Source organism: Ostrinia nubilalis, chromosome 8 (assembly GCF_963855985.1).
Source record: "Ostrinia nubilalis chromosome 8, ilOstNubi1.1, whole genome shotgun sequence".
NCBI classification, from domain to species: domain Eukaryota; kingdom Metazoa; phylum Arthropoda; class Insecta; order Lepidoptera; family Crambidae; genus Ostrinia; species Ostrinia nubilalis.
In genome coordinates this window covers 17,038,121-17,053,404 of record NC_087095.1, presented here as the reverse complement: position 1 = coordinate 17,053,404, position 15,284 = coordinate 17,038,121, and the positions used below count along the sequence as shown (strand labels likewise).

Genomic DNA, 15,284 nt, shown 5'->3' with positions numbered 1-15,284 from the left:
GTATAAGCGATTTGTAATTATGAAGGGGTAGAGTTTGGTAGGTTTTGTTATTTGCCAATATGTAGGTACAGTACAGATGACAGAGCACGGTGAAGAATAATGCGGCTTCTTATGCAAAGGAATAAGTGCGACTTTGCAAAAAATAAAAGGTGAAGTCCGATGTGCTGTCTGCTGTACAAAAAACTAGCTCCAGGAATTCTAACAGTGATTTTCTAATCTATTTAGTTAATACATATTATTTTTCGTCTCTTTTGGTTATGTAACGAAAACGGACATTAATGGTCAAGTCTGATAAAGGTCTGATGGGACATGTCTGATAAAGTTTTTGTATACTTTTCTATAACACTTTCATATTCTATAGAAATACATAGTTCAATAAGTACCTAGAAGTTTCCAAATTAACCTAATTTTGAAGAAAATAGCCACTGCACCGTTTCAAAGCAGTATCCATAATAAATGACCATCCGCATTGTTAGTTTGGAGGGTAGACGATTATTAATCATTAGTCTGTTGACTAACAGCCAGTATTGAGCCATTATGGCTGGGTAATTGCCTGCTAACATTATCTAGAGCTGGGCAGTCTATGGTCCGGTCGCCAAATACGGTCAGCAAGATCGTTTCTTATCTGTCTGCCTACCTTTGGGAAATATCCAAAAATAGTAACTTCTTCTAAATATATCTAACTCAAAGGTGACTGACTGACTGACTGACATAGTGATCTATCATCGCACACCCCAAACTACTGGACGGATCGGGCTGAAATTTGGCATGCAGGTAGATGTTATGACGTGGACGTAGGATTTTACGAAACTCCACCCCTAAGGGGGTAAAACGGGACCCACGCGTACGAAGTCGCAGGCGGTTGTAATATTTATGTATTTGATTATGGGTAGACATACAAAATTGTCAACAACAAAACTAAAACTAAAAAACTGACTGAAACTTCTGTTCGAGCAATGGCAATGTGGGCTTCTCAATACTATGAGAGAGGTAGAGAAAGAGAAAAAGAGAGTAGGTACGAAACCCGATGTATGCCACTTTTCTTTTGACAGACATGTGTTATTAATCTTCAATTATTATTTTTTTTCAATCTAATTTTCTCATTTTTTTTAAAACTATTAGGTTGCATTTTTTACTATCAAATTATCTCTTCACTTTTACAACAAATAAGATATTACGATATTCTATATTAGATACGGTAATTAAGATATTCTCAATTTTTACTTCCAAAATTACGGTTCCAGGGTGAAACAAAATACGTAACACAAATAGAATTTATCAGTGTAATAATTAAGAGACCCAATTTGAAAATTTGGTTTATCACTACCGTTCTCATACGTAGGTATACTGTATTGCAGCACATAAAACGGGACATAAGTTGCGTTTGAAAAGATAATAATAATAACATTGGGAGCAGTTGGCAAGCCCGAAGCGACAATGCGCTCTGCGAGAGTTGTTTTTTATGTGTGCGCCTGGTGATGAGATACAGCGATTTGAGACTGTTGTAAGCTATTACAATGAATATTCCTGGTACTGGCTCTTAAGAGACGTCACGGGCATTCGACTTTTGCAGTTGGATCTTTAGCTTGTTGTGTCCTTGGATCCAATTGGAATTGAATTTGCAATCGAAATTGGATGTAAGAGTTCCACACCATCTTTCGTATCACACAGCTCTAAATTGCTTTGAGTTACTTTAACCAGCCATTCAGCAGTAGGTAAAATTAAAAAAAAAACAGAATTTATACTCTAGGAGGGCAAATACTCATTAAAAATAAATTAAATTATATTGGTTGGTGGTTTAGGCTTCTGTACTTACTGAATATTACCATGAAAGAAGATCCCAAAATGTAATCTTTATTTTCACCAAACTGTTTGTACAAAACTCTATAAAATCGCTCATAGCGATCCTATTTTCTCATGACTTACACGGCCGGCCCTCGGCAAGCGGGCACCTCATAAAATATTATAACATGCAAAAACGCTCCACTCATACGGACCCGTTCGCGATAATTGTTATGGGACATATGAAAACTTTGTTCTGGTTTTTTTGGGGCGGCCTCACGCTGTATAGAGCGGCTGGTCGCCGTGCCAAGCGACGTGACTATTTTATTCGGGGCGTTTTTCGTGGTTTGCACTAAACGGAGGATTTTTTAACCTACGAAAAAAGGATGTGACGCTTTTTGTTCAGTCATAGAAGGTTCTACCTTCACAATGAAAAGTAATAGTACCAACCTACTATTCCTTTTAGTATCAAAGTAATTGATTCTACGTTTTACCTGGAAAAATAGACCTAGATAGAGCTTTGATCTAGCCAAATAAATTTAACAAACTGTATAAACGGTACAAAGCCAAAATAATTGGAATCCAAGCAATTTTTATCTCTTAACTATTTTCAGCCATTATCTACCATATTGGAGGCTGTTTCTAAATGTAGCATTTATAAATAGTGTTTATATTGAGAAGGCTTACCTTATCTTTTTTGCATGAACGGAATTTTTAAAGGTTTCGATAAAACAAAGCACACTAATTAAATAAATAAAACTTGTTTAAAAAAAGCTGATTTCAAGAACCTGTAATGCAATGCCGTTTTGTCACCAGCAAATGGCATCATCATCATCTCAGCCACAGGACGTCCACTACTGAACATAGGCCTCCACCAATGCTTTCCATGTAGCTCGGTTGGCAGCGGCCTGCGTCCAGCGCCTTTCTGCTACCTTTATGATGTCGTCAGTCCACCTTGTGGGTGGACGTCCCACGCTGCATTTTCCGGTACGCGGCCTCCGCTCCAGAACCTTGCTGCAAATGGCAAGAAAAACATAATTATGGTATACGCAGCTTAACCAGTAAGCCCACAGTTTGCTTGTACCTTAAATTAGACTCTAAATCAAGCCGACAGCGTCTGCAGAAATCGTCTAGAATGCAGACTAGCTGAACCGTGCAAAACTTTACTTTGAACATGTCCGTTTACTTTTATATCACTCAGACAGTCTAGAATTTGGGAGTTTCCTTTGACAAATGAAATGCTCTGCATCACAAAGTGAATTTACAGATCAAAAGGTCTCATTGCAATACGTTTTTGAAACGTGAAAAGGAATTTGGAATGTTTTAAGATTTTTAGCTAAGCCACGGCTTGAAAGTCATTTTTACCTAAAGTATCTTCAGCAGTAAATAAGAGGTAGAAAATAGCGGACTGTATTTAATTCAGTGCAATACTTACAGGACGATTAGATACCATTCAGTGTGCAATCATCATCATCATTTCAGCCATAGGACGTCCACTGCTGAACATAGGCCTCCCCCAATGATTTTCACAATTTGGCCAGTTGGTGGCGGCCTGCATCCAGCGCCTTCCTGCTACAAGCCGAATATAGCATGCGCTCGATCGCAAACGTTTGCATCTTAGTAAACGTCAGAAAACTTAGAAGACTAATAGAAACATAATGATAAGATTAGGTCGATATAATATCAAATGCTAATTAAGGGTATCCACATCGGACTGATATACTTTCAATTCAAACTTGTTAAAATATCATGTAACATGTACGATGTGAAAGTCGCTGACATAGCATGACGGATTAGCAAGCTGAAGTGGCAATGAGCAGGGCACATACTACGCAGAATTGACGGCCGATGGGGCAGCAAGGTTCTGGAGTGGAGGCCGCGTACCGGAAAACGCAGCGTGGGACGTCCACCCACAAGGTGGACCGACGACATCATAAAGGTAGCAGGAAGGCGCTGAACGCAGGCCGCTACCAACCGGGCAGCATGGAAAGCATTGAGGGAAGCCTATGTTCAGCAGTGGACGTCCTATGGCTGAGATGATGATGATGTACAATATACGTCTACGTGCTACCCACTCCATCTCTAAACATCCAGTAATCAGAGCTTACGAAAATATTTCTAATATTTCGCAGTGAAAATCGCAAATTCGATGCCAATTCAATGATTTTGTATGGATGCTAAACCACCGCATTCCCACGATCTCTTCGTAATTAATTCTAACTGGTGCCTAATGTTCCATTTAGAATCCTAAACTCTAAGCAATAAGGTACAACTAAATATTTTGCTGAAAATTCAATTCAGAATGCCATCATGCGTGGCTTCAAAATATGGGTTTAATTATCGTCTGTTTTGGGTATTCCGTTAGACATCATATTTGTTGCGAGTAAATTAGTTCGCTACTGGAATATTTAATATGTTAGCGAGAAATACGAACTGTTTTAAAATGTCTATTGTATAATGATTATCATTTCCAATAATGTTTGTTTTCACACTCCGATAACCTTTACAAGATGCGACTACGTTAAATTTAGCGTAAAATAGAATCTACTAGCTTTTGCCCGCGGCTTCACCCGCGTGAAATTTAGTCTGTCACAGATCGTCGTAAATTATAGCCTTTAATGTTATTCTGGGGCATAAACAATAATACTGTAAAGTTTCATCAAAATCCGTTCAGCAGTTTTTGCGTGAAAGAGTAACAAACATCCAGACATCCAAACTTTCGCATTTATAATATTAAGTAGGATAAATATATTTTTATCATCACAAAATGAAAATAAGAATTTCTTATCAGGACTACGGAACCCTTTATTAAATACTTTTTTTTTCTTTTCAGGTAAGTGAGCTTTACAAACGTTTCATCGATTCACCAACAAACTGAATTACGTCGTACCTCCAGGACGGCTATCCCGTTATTTCGTTTGCTGGACGCCAGATCCGATCCAGACTCAAAACCGGAAGTAGACATAAAGGTAAGAATATAATATAGACTCAACATTATTTACTGTACACTTTTATTTTATTGTGATTAGTGTATTTTGTTTATTCGCAACTAACTCCCGTATTCACAAACATTACTATGAGGTCTCACAGTGCACGAGGACGCACAGAGTCACACACGAATCAAACACAGAGCTCTATTCAACGCTGTGCGTTCGATTTGCTGCTTTACTTAAGCAAGCATCGTTTTTGAATAAGGGTGTAACGTCTTTTAAAATTTCTAGAGTTGTGTTTATTTGGACATTTAGTTTTAACAATACAATTTTATTATCAAAGATAAGTCGATGCATGTAAACTACTCGTATATACCTACCTAAATAACGTGAATATTGAGTTGAATATAAATCACAACTTTCCATAGTGAAATTTGTTTTGAAAACTTATGAATTCCAAATAGTTTTACATAAATGTCTATGTTATCAGAAATACAAATAAACATTTGGTTTCTTTGGAAATATTGAACTGACTTTATTTTTCTTGTAAGCAATCGTATTTTTTACAAAACCTAAAAAAACAGAGCTAGTAAAACTTTAAAAGTTTGGCTGGAAATGTTACGTGAAGGTAAAATTAAATGGATTTTTTCTAAAACGTTTTACACTTCGTGTTTAAAAGAACAAATTATAATTTCATATCTGCAATGTAACGGACTACTATAATAATAATTAATACATAAAAAACCGCTCTAATTGATGACTCTCGTAGCAAAGAGACTACAACGTAGTATGGTGAACTACGGCTTAGCAAGATAATAACTGCTCCTTAATGACTACTTAGCTGCGTATCAATACTAAATTTTAAACACATAAGTGTCGTAAACTATGAGTGTCGAATGTATTTCTAAAAATTTAGCATATCTCAGACAGACGTGTTTGTTTATATACAGTTGTCGACATTCTGTTAGATATTTACGAAATGTTGTTACTATTAAGATATTCAATTAAAACCAGACATACTCTAGAGCCAAACTGTTTTCATGTTATCTTCCAACTGAGATCCCAAGTACATGTGCCAAGCTAATTGTGTTAGAAGTCTAGCGGTCCAGACTGAGAGTAATATCACACTAGCTAATAAGGCTGTGTTGCACCATCTTACTTTAACTTAGATAAACGTCAAAAATCTGTCTAACTCCATACAAAAACGCCGGTTATCGTTATAGTTACGGTCAAAGTTAAGTGGTGCAACTCAGCCTAAGAGTGTGTCCCGACAAAGCGACGAAGGACCGTACTACGTCACACTGCATCAAAGTCGCAACGTGTTTTTGTTGTACTAATGAACGATTATTTTAATTAACTTCAGATGTCAAATCTACAGTCTATTAGTGGATAAAAAGTTTTATTCTCGTGATCCTGAACCAAAAAGTGAATCATTTTTTTAATAAAATAGCAAAATTAAAAAATATAACAAGGTAATGCCATGTTAACAAATAACTGTTCGTCATTTTGCACTGTTTCAATGTCAATTTCGAGTTTAACATTCCCCCGGGACAAACTTGACCATCACTGGTTGGGTTCTTATTGGCGGTCAAGCTGTAGATTCTGGCTACACAGGAGCTGCAGCGGTGGGAACGAGAGGTGGAAATAGTCCCACAGTGGATTTTTCATTCCTCTTCTTCGTCGCTACACTCTTGCCAGAGTAGTTGTGATCGTCACACCCGGTCCGTAGGCAAGCCTCACAATCCATCGCCATTCCTTTTGCATTGCACCCTTTTTGTGCACTCGTAGATTTTTCATTAACTGGGACAAAAAGTTCAAATTTTTTATATCTCCTCTTATCTTGCTACTCAAAAATTTATTCTCTTTAATACTCTCAAGTGTACAAACCAGACACTTAGTCCATTGTATCCTGCACGGTATCAGGCACGCCGCAATTGTTCGGCTGCGGTCGCGCGCGCCACAACATCTGTGCTTGAATTAATTTTCAATTAGGGGAACGTGAGACTGTGTTCACTAAAGTGGATTTGCAACTTTACTCTATCAGGGTGTTAGATGCTAAATAAACGTTGGCTCTAAGTGAGCGGTAAGTTTTGAAAACTTCTAATTTATTCCATACCTAGTGTATTTTGATTATGCTCATATCAGGTGACCAAGCTTAGGTACAATACGACGCCGTGGAAAATGACAGAAACTTTCTTTGTTGTTAAACCTATTTTTAGTCATTTTTAAAACATTTTCTTATTGTCACGTTTCCTCTTCTTTTTTATTTTACTTGAAAACAATCTTCAATATAGCGATTAAGTATTTTACACAGCTGCACAGTTGTGAACACACTTCTTTCTAATTCACTTTATCCGAAGCGAGTCCGACAACGTTCCGCAACACCAATCCAATTCCGATACCGTTAAAAGGATTATTCGAAAAATGCCTCTCAAATCTTATTGCTCTAGCGGTTATTGCCATTATTTCAGACGACCAAACGCGGGATGGAGCATAATCTGGGGGCACGGTAGTGTGTCGGCCAAGACAAGCCAAATAAAGTGCAATTGCACTATATGTCTAGTGCTTTACTCAGTCAATGACTGAGGTATGGAAGCGGCACGGGAGGGGTGACTTTGATATTATTATGACGCGACAAAGCATACAAATCTGAGGTGGAATTGTGTAAAGCAATCGTAATCATTTGACAGTTCATAACGTACGATAAAGTCAGTTAAACAAAGCGTTTGACAGAATAATCGTACGTTATGAACTGTCAAATGATAACGACTGCTTTACACAATTCCACACTCCCGTGCCGCTCCTATACCTCAATTACTGACTGAGTAAGAGACCTATAATACCTTAATTTTCTTAATGCGATTCGTTTTTACTACAAGAATTACTGTGTAGCAGAAAAGTGAGTACATTTTTCATCTTACGGTAGTGAAATGGCTAAGTCACATATTCTGACTAAGATGTAGAGTTTGTGAAGGGTTTGTAAAGTTAGAAGCTTGGCTCCAATTTTTTTTGTCAGTGAAAGCCATGGAGTCTCATCTTGGCAGCATTTAACACGTAAATGTTTCTTTAGGGATTCAATTTAACAGGAGCCGGCGCCCGAGCGATTGCCGCGTATTACCGATTGCATCCCCGAACAGGCGCCCGAAACAAGCGGGATGATATTAATCAGACTGGAGCCTGCACGCGCCTGATTAATGGCCTGTATGGAGCATAAGCGGGAGCGATTACCTTATAAAATAAAAAAAAAAGTGATATCACTTTTTTATATTAATAAATGATTATTTGTATTTGTGAAAGCTTTTTTAACACATCCCAGAAAAAATCCTGTGTGGTTAGGATTCCAGGTGAAGCTGGCTTCCTCCTTGGGCCTGATCTTCACTTTCCATCAGGTGAAAGCAGGCCAAGAGCTGCCTCCTTGTAAAAAAAAATAAGTTTTCAATTATGATAATGAGACAAGAATATTTTAAAACCTAACTTAACGCTAAGCTAGATAAGTCTTACGAATTATTAATACTCAGCGCACAATAATGTATTTTTAATTTGACATGCCAAGCTGGGAACGATGTCTGTTCAAAGGAGGTTCTACAGGAATCCGACCACTTTTGATCCTCCAAACAATATCCTTCGAATACTTTTTGCCTCCTCAAACATTTTACTATTTTCTATGAACTTCCATGGCCATCTCTGAATAAATCAAATCACACTGTCAGTCTCTTACTTGACCGGGTTTTACTACAATAGACACACGCCGCAACTTGTCAAATGGGCAAAACGTCCTCCCGACAGTTGCACTGCTCGGAACGTACACCGCTGCGTCCATTCACGGCCCTCCCAGCGCACTTCTAACTCACCTCGCCAATAATATTCCGTAAACACGCTTCGTTAATTGCTTCTGTGTTGTGTGTGTACGTGACAGCGGAACATGCAACGTGCCTGTCTTTGCATGGAGTCGACTTAAGTGGTATATGTCGCAGCCGTCTGGTTGAATTAGCCAACAAATGCGGTTATGCTGTTTGATCTTTCACGCCGTAGAAAGCCACCAATCAAATTACTAAAGGACAGGTAACTAGCCTAGTGATTGAGCGCAACTTTTAACCTATAACCTAAGAATCTGAAGGTTTAGTGTGAGTTTACACCAAACGTCGTCACTAGTGAGCGCGTTAAAAAATATAAGAAAATTTCAGTTCTTGAAAGTTTCCACTAGGGGCTCATACATTTACGAGTAATATCACTTTTTTACGCGATCACTAGTGACAACGTTTGATGTAAACTCACACTACGCCCCTCGACCTCTGAAATACATCTAAACCACCTTAAATTTTTTGATGACTTGATTTGGGCGAGTCTTGGTCAGTCTTCTTCAAAAAGCTCACTTTTGACATGCCAAGTGGTTAACATTGAGTGATTGAAGCTTAATTTACTACTGGATTAAGTGGCTTAGAGATCCAATTGGGTGCCCACGTTCAACGTACTGCCTAGACGTCCAATTAGCTGGCTAAGTCAACCCCATGGCTGCGACACAAACAGGAGTGTACAAATTAAATGATCATCACGAATAACGATATTAACCAAGGATCCTTTGCTTCGTTGCCCAATTATTAATCAAATTTACATAAAACAACGAAACCCTTCCGTTAATGGCGCCCAAACAACAGAATAAAGACTCGAACGCCACCTGCCGGCGACAGCCAAGAGCATCGCGACTTAAAAAGGGATCACGGGAACAATCATTTGGCGAGTATAATATTCCCTTTGTGTTTTTGTTGACCGTAAACGCGAAGGAATAAGGGATACAATACAATTGATAAAAGACACCAGCTTAGTTTACACTTTCTTGTGTGTTCAGAGTAAGAAGAAACATTTTAAGACGTGAAGGGTCTTTTGTGTTGTTTGTTAATTTTATTTCATTAATCGCTACAATGTCACAGAATTTATTCAATATTAATACACTGAAAGGTCCATGGAAAATAATTAATCTGAAAGAGTTTTTTTCTTTTTTCTTTTTGTGACAGGGAAGGACGTTGTGAAAAATGTATTATGGACCCTTGAAAGAAATACGCAGCAGGAAAATAAAATTGCACGATAAAAACCTTTATTTTCCTAATGGAAACAAAACACACTTTTGTTATTGGAAACTCGCAACAATAACAAGTGTTCCCATGTGGATATCAAAGAGCTATGGTAATCACTTACCATCGAATAACCCATGCTGGCTTGCCTTGAAGCTCTCTGAGAAAATCCTTTAATAAATCTACGTGTGTTTATTCATCTTTTATGAACAATTATTATAACTTTTTTACTCCGTGACTTTACACACTTTGCTATAAAATAAGAACAAAATCCTACCAAAAACATACGACCCAAATTTCCAGACCGAAATATAAACTTCTATTTCTCGTAAAAACGCCGAAACTTAATACAGGGTACTGAAAATATACACTCGCTCGTACTCGTATACAGCAATATAGGAAAGAGATCTTTATTGCATTTGCATAGAGCGCAGCGGTATGCATGACGTACAGTCAGTGTATTATGTTTTTCTCAACATTCAGCCAGCAGTTGCCAGCAATTTAATCCAAATAACGGGCCGGTGCCGTTGAGTGGACAAAGAGTAGCGACCGACAGAAATGCCTTTTTTTCTGACATTTTATTTATTCGGCGACAGCACTTCGGGTGCAGCAGGGTTTTGCAACTGAATAGAATTTGTAAAGGTTTAAAAGCACTGCGCGACTCCCACCGACGAAAAATATTGAAAAATAACCGCCATTTGGACATTCGCAATAAATAGTGTAACACAAAAATGTAGATAGTTTTTGGAGCTCAGTGAGAGCGTTGTAACTTTTATTGGTTTTAAAATTCAACGAAGCAGAAACCATAGCGAACATTTTAGAAGCTATGACCATAGGTAAGGTGCCCTTTGAGTGCTTTGGGGATTTTTTGTTACTTTTAACAAATCGGATAGCACATAAAACGAACTTCTTGGTGTCTTTTTTGTCACTTTTATTTTAAAGGCTGAATGTTATGGTAGTTGAATACCGTTTGTGTGTGTAAATAATAGACCAAACCGTGCTTTAGGAAAGGTGTTTAACTTACTCCTTTAAAATTAAGGAAATTGTAGTTAAATGGCACTTCTACGTAGTTTTTAATCCATAAGTAATGAGCTGTGAGTCAAGTGTGCTGGCACGGAGAGAGCCAGCTCCGTTGGAGTGTCAAGCTATTATGGACTTACTATTTAGGTACCTTAACTGTTCATAAAGTAAAGCATCTGTCATGTATGACATGTCACATCTACACAGTATGTAATCGGTAAGTAGAGTCATGAGTAAAATGTGGCAGGACAAATCTAGCTAGCTGTAGTCGAGTGTGCCTTATGAAATGTTAAACTTAACATATTTTTTCAGTATTTTTAAACAATTTTGGCTACACGTACGATTATTCACTATACTTAAACAGAGCCAGTAATTAATTCTCACAAAGATTTTAAACAACCTGCTATTTGTCATTTCGTACCCCAAAAAGGTAAAAAAATACTTTTTTCCTCAATGTAACGTTACGATTTTATCACGCTGCCCTTTGTCAGAGTGACGAATATGGCGGCTTAAAACATTAACTGATAAATTGCAAGTATTATGAAGTAAAAAGACGAAATGAAAAAAGTATTTTCAACCTCATTGTGGGTAAAGTCCCGGGAAGTCGGTTGAGATAAGTCGAAGTGCGTAATAAATGAAGTCTGAGTACTCTGTTGTGTTAAGAGTACCTGAGAAGTTTTTAATTTTTTTAATAAGATTGCTGGTTGTAATTAATTACATAGGTTCATAATTAATTACCTATGACTTTGTACGTTGACTTTGAATTTAATTAAATATCATAATTGACTCTTAAAATGATATGTATTTCATAATTAACAAAACACTCGTATAATCTATAAAATCAGAACTCCGTTGGCACCCCAAGGGGACCCTATTAATATGCCTCAACTGTCTGTCTGTCAGCCAGTATCTCAAATCATAAGCACATGATTATTATCCTTAAATAAAATCTGTTTGATTGATGTTAAATGTACTATTAATAACTATCTAACAAAAATAATAGCAGTAGTAAGTAAAATATCTCTTCAACTCATGAAAGAATACTTTTGAATTTCGTCTTAAACCTAATCGTCCACAGCAAAAGGTACTTTGAATTAGGCCAGCGACGCACGAGCGGGTGATGAACGACTGTTGGCACCTGTGCGCGGGCTTAGGCCGCGATTACACGAGCGAAATCACCACGACATTTAACAGCCTAAGCTAATAAGCCCAGTCATATGTTTTCTGGAAGGGTTTTGTATGTTACACATTTTTTAATTACAACAGTACGTCATAACATACAATTTTGTTGAACATTAACCATTATATTAGACATCATAGTGTTTAACGTCTGTTACGCAAAATCACCTTTAGAATAGAATAGACAACTTTTTATTTGAAAGAAAGGTATACGCAGTCGAGACATTGGTACATACAGATAGAAATAGACAAGTGGACAGATAACTGCTTTTGCCTCTCTGACAAAAAGGCACCCGGTCAGCATACATTAAGACCGCCAGGGCTTGTCTCGAAACTGATTTTCAGCGAGGGTCCTTTGTTATCACAATGCAACCTTTGATAAAATTGGTTTCGCATTTTAGCAAAACTTCCATTTGGGATTCCAGAAGGAATTTGATATAGACTACGCAAACGTTTTATCTATTTTTAGATTCATACGTCTCACACATTATATCAGATGTCATATGCAAGGTAAATACTCGTGGAGCTAAAAAAAATACCAAAATTGTTTTGCGCCGTAGGGCTTCCGAAACAAAAGTTAACGTGTCATCCTCATACGTCATCAGTATATTACGTCATAATGTACAGTCAACAGTAACTTAGACGTTTTTGTTGCAAAATGGAAACTTAGATGCAACATAATTATATTTAAAAATTGAAGATATTACAACTACATTAGATGCAACAATATTTAACTTAGGATGCCGTTTGAACTAAAATCCTTGCCTTCAAAAAGCATTACAAACTTTCTGAAATTCTCAGTTTTATAACTAAAGTTTACTTATTTTAACTGAGCAATAACTTGTCTAGATACGCCTTAGGGACATAGCACACTTCTCAATCCGGAAAGGGATCAGTGTGCCTACCATGAGTTTACGTTAGGTGAGCTCGCTAGCGAATACGTCAAAAAATTCTATGAAGATTTATTTCTTGAAAGTAGCCGCTAGGGGCGCTGCACAATATGTCATACATTTAAATGTCATTTTTTTACGCAGTCGCTAGCGAGCACACCTAACGTAAACTCATGGTAGGCACACAGCAACGTATCGCCTTTCGCCGCAAGGCTAAGCGTTTACTTTACGGTGCGGATAAGTGTGCGTTACATTACAGTACAGAGTTTATAATATTTTAAACTATTATGTTGCATTTTTTACTATATAATTAACTTTTTAAAAAAATAAAACCGACTTCAAATGCGTGAACACAAAAAAAAAACTAAAAATTGAAAATATTGGGTATAAAAAGTTCATCCCCAATTTTCCACCCTTGGGGGTGAAATATTTTCTTCAAATTCGCATGAAACCACCCTTTTGATAATACCTATTCAACAAAAAAATAATCGTTCAAATTGATTTATAATCGGCGGAGATATTGCGTATAAAAAAGTTCATCCCCAATTTTCCACCCTTGGGGGTTGGTTTTTCTATTATTAAATTTAAATGGGACCACCCTTGAGGTATTACCTATACGCAGAAAAAAGATTTGTTAAAATCGGTTCATAATTGGCGGAGTTATCGCGTAACAAACATAGAAAAAAAAAAAAAACATACGGGTCGAATTGAGAACCTCCTCCTTTTTTGAAGTCGGTTGAAAATTATCACTTCACGGGATTTATTGCAACAATATCTATTTTAACGGTAAATAATATTTACCCTCCCGACGTTTCGGCTCGGTTGCACGAGTCATGGTCGCGGGCAGACTGAAGAGATGCGGCGTCGTCTGCTCCGGCGCGATGAGTTTTCTTCACCCACCCGCATTTGCACAATATTTTCGTCAGTGGTACAGTCAGTCCGACAAACTACACTAACAGTGTCCGGGTTTCTCTGAGACGGCCTAGAACGCGATTTGTACTTCGTTATCACCGGATTCCACGCTGATGATAGGTTAAATCCATCTTCTCGATTGAAATTCTTATGCTTTTTAATTTCAATGGCTTCACGTATCAACCTAACATGGTAATGCCTATCAGTTGAGAGGATTTTCGGGTCATGAAGTTCCATCCAGTGATTAACGTCCGAAGTTAACAGATGTTCAGCTATCGCAGATTTGCACGTCTGTCGGTTCTTTACAGCCGCTATGTGTTCTTTGACTCTTTCAGCTATAGACCGCTTAGTTTGTCCTATATAAGAACTACCACAGCTGCAATCGATCTTATAGACACCCGGCGTCTGAAGAGGTATATTATCCTTTGGCGAGCGAATTTCCTTCGTTACTTTTGACAACGGGCTATATACAGTCTTAATGGAGTATTTGTTGAGTACTGTTCCAATTTTATCCGTTACCCCTTTCACGTACGGAAGGAAAGCTGGTTCCCTGCTCACCATTGGTTGCTTATCCCTCTTGAGTCTCTTCTCCATTTGTCTTGTGGTAGCACTGTAGCCATTCCTTCTTAGTACCTCCTTCACATGTTTTAGTTCCCCTTCCACATGTTCAGGGTCGCATAGGTTATATGCCCTATTAACCAATGAGGAAATAACTGCTTGAAGATGACGGGGATGGTGATGAGAAGAGGCGTGCAGATATCTGTCTGTGTGAGTCGGTTTCCGGTAAACAGAGTGGGCCAAAGCCCCATCCGGTCTCACTGTCACAAGAACATCAAGGAAAGCCATGGATCTGTTCCTCTCCATTTCATACGTGAACTTAACCTTTGGATGAACAGAATTTAAGTGCTGTAGATATTGTTCCACTTCTGTTTGGTTTCCGTTTATGATGCAAAATATATCATCAACATATCTCTTCCAGAACTTAACAATACCGGGGCCGCTCGCTAACGCTTTTTGTTCGAAATGTTCCATCCAAATGTTGGCAATCACTGGTGCTACAGGACTTCCCATAGCAACGCCATCAATCTGGAGGTAATATTGGCCTCGATACAAGAGATAGTTTCCGTCCAAACAGTTTTGCAAAAGGACAATATATTCATCGGGCAGCTCATTGTCAAACAATCTGTCCTTGATGACTTCCAGGCAATCCTTCAGTGGCACATTGGTAAACAGTGACTCGACATCGAAACTTACCATTATGTCACCCGGCTCCACTGAGATATTCTTGATAAGCTCAATAAAATGCGTCGAGTCTTTTACGTAGGACGATGTCTTCCCAACTAATGGCTGCAACACTCCAGCAACATGTTTTACCAACTTATATGTAGGTGAATCTATCTGACTCACGATCGGCCTAAGTGGAACGTTGCTCTTGTGTATTTTAGGCAGACCATACGCATCTCTTCAGTCTGCCCGCGACCATGACTCGTGCAACCGAGCCG

General features: G+C 38.1%; 1 protein-coding gene across 1 annotated transcript; it reads right to left on the bottom strand.

Moving 5' to 3' along the window:
• Positions 1-2,727: 2,727 nt before the first annotated feature.
• On the bottom strand, positions 2,728-15,039 carry LOC135074299 (uncharacterized). The gene is made up of 2 exons (XM_063968576.1): positions 13,972-15,039; positions 2,728-2,796 (listed from the first exon to the last, which is right to left on the bottom strand). Exons 1-2 carry the CDS (start codon positions 15,037-15,039, stop codon positions 2,728-2,730), a joined length of 1,137 nt encoding a protein of 378 aa, XP_063824646.1.
• Positions 15,040-15,284: the final 245 nt, after the last annotated feature.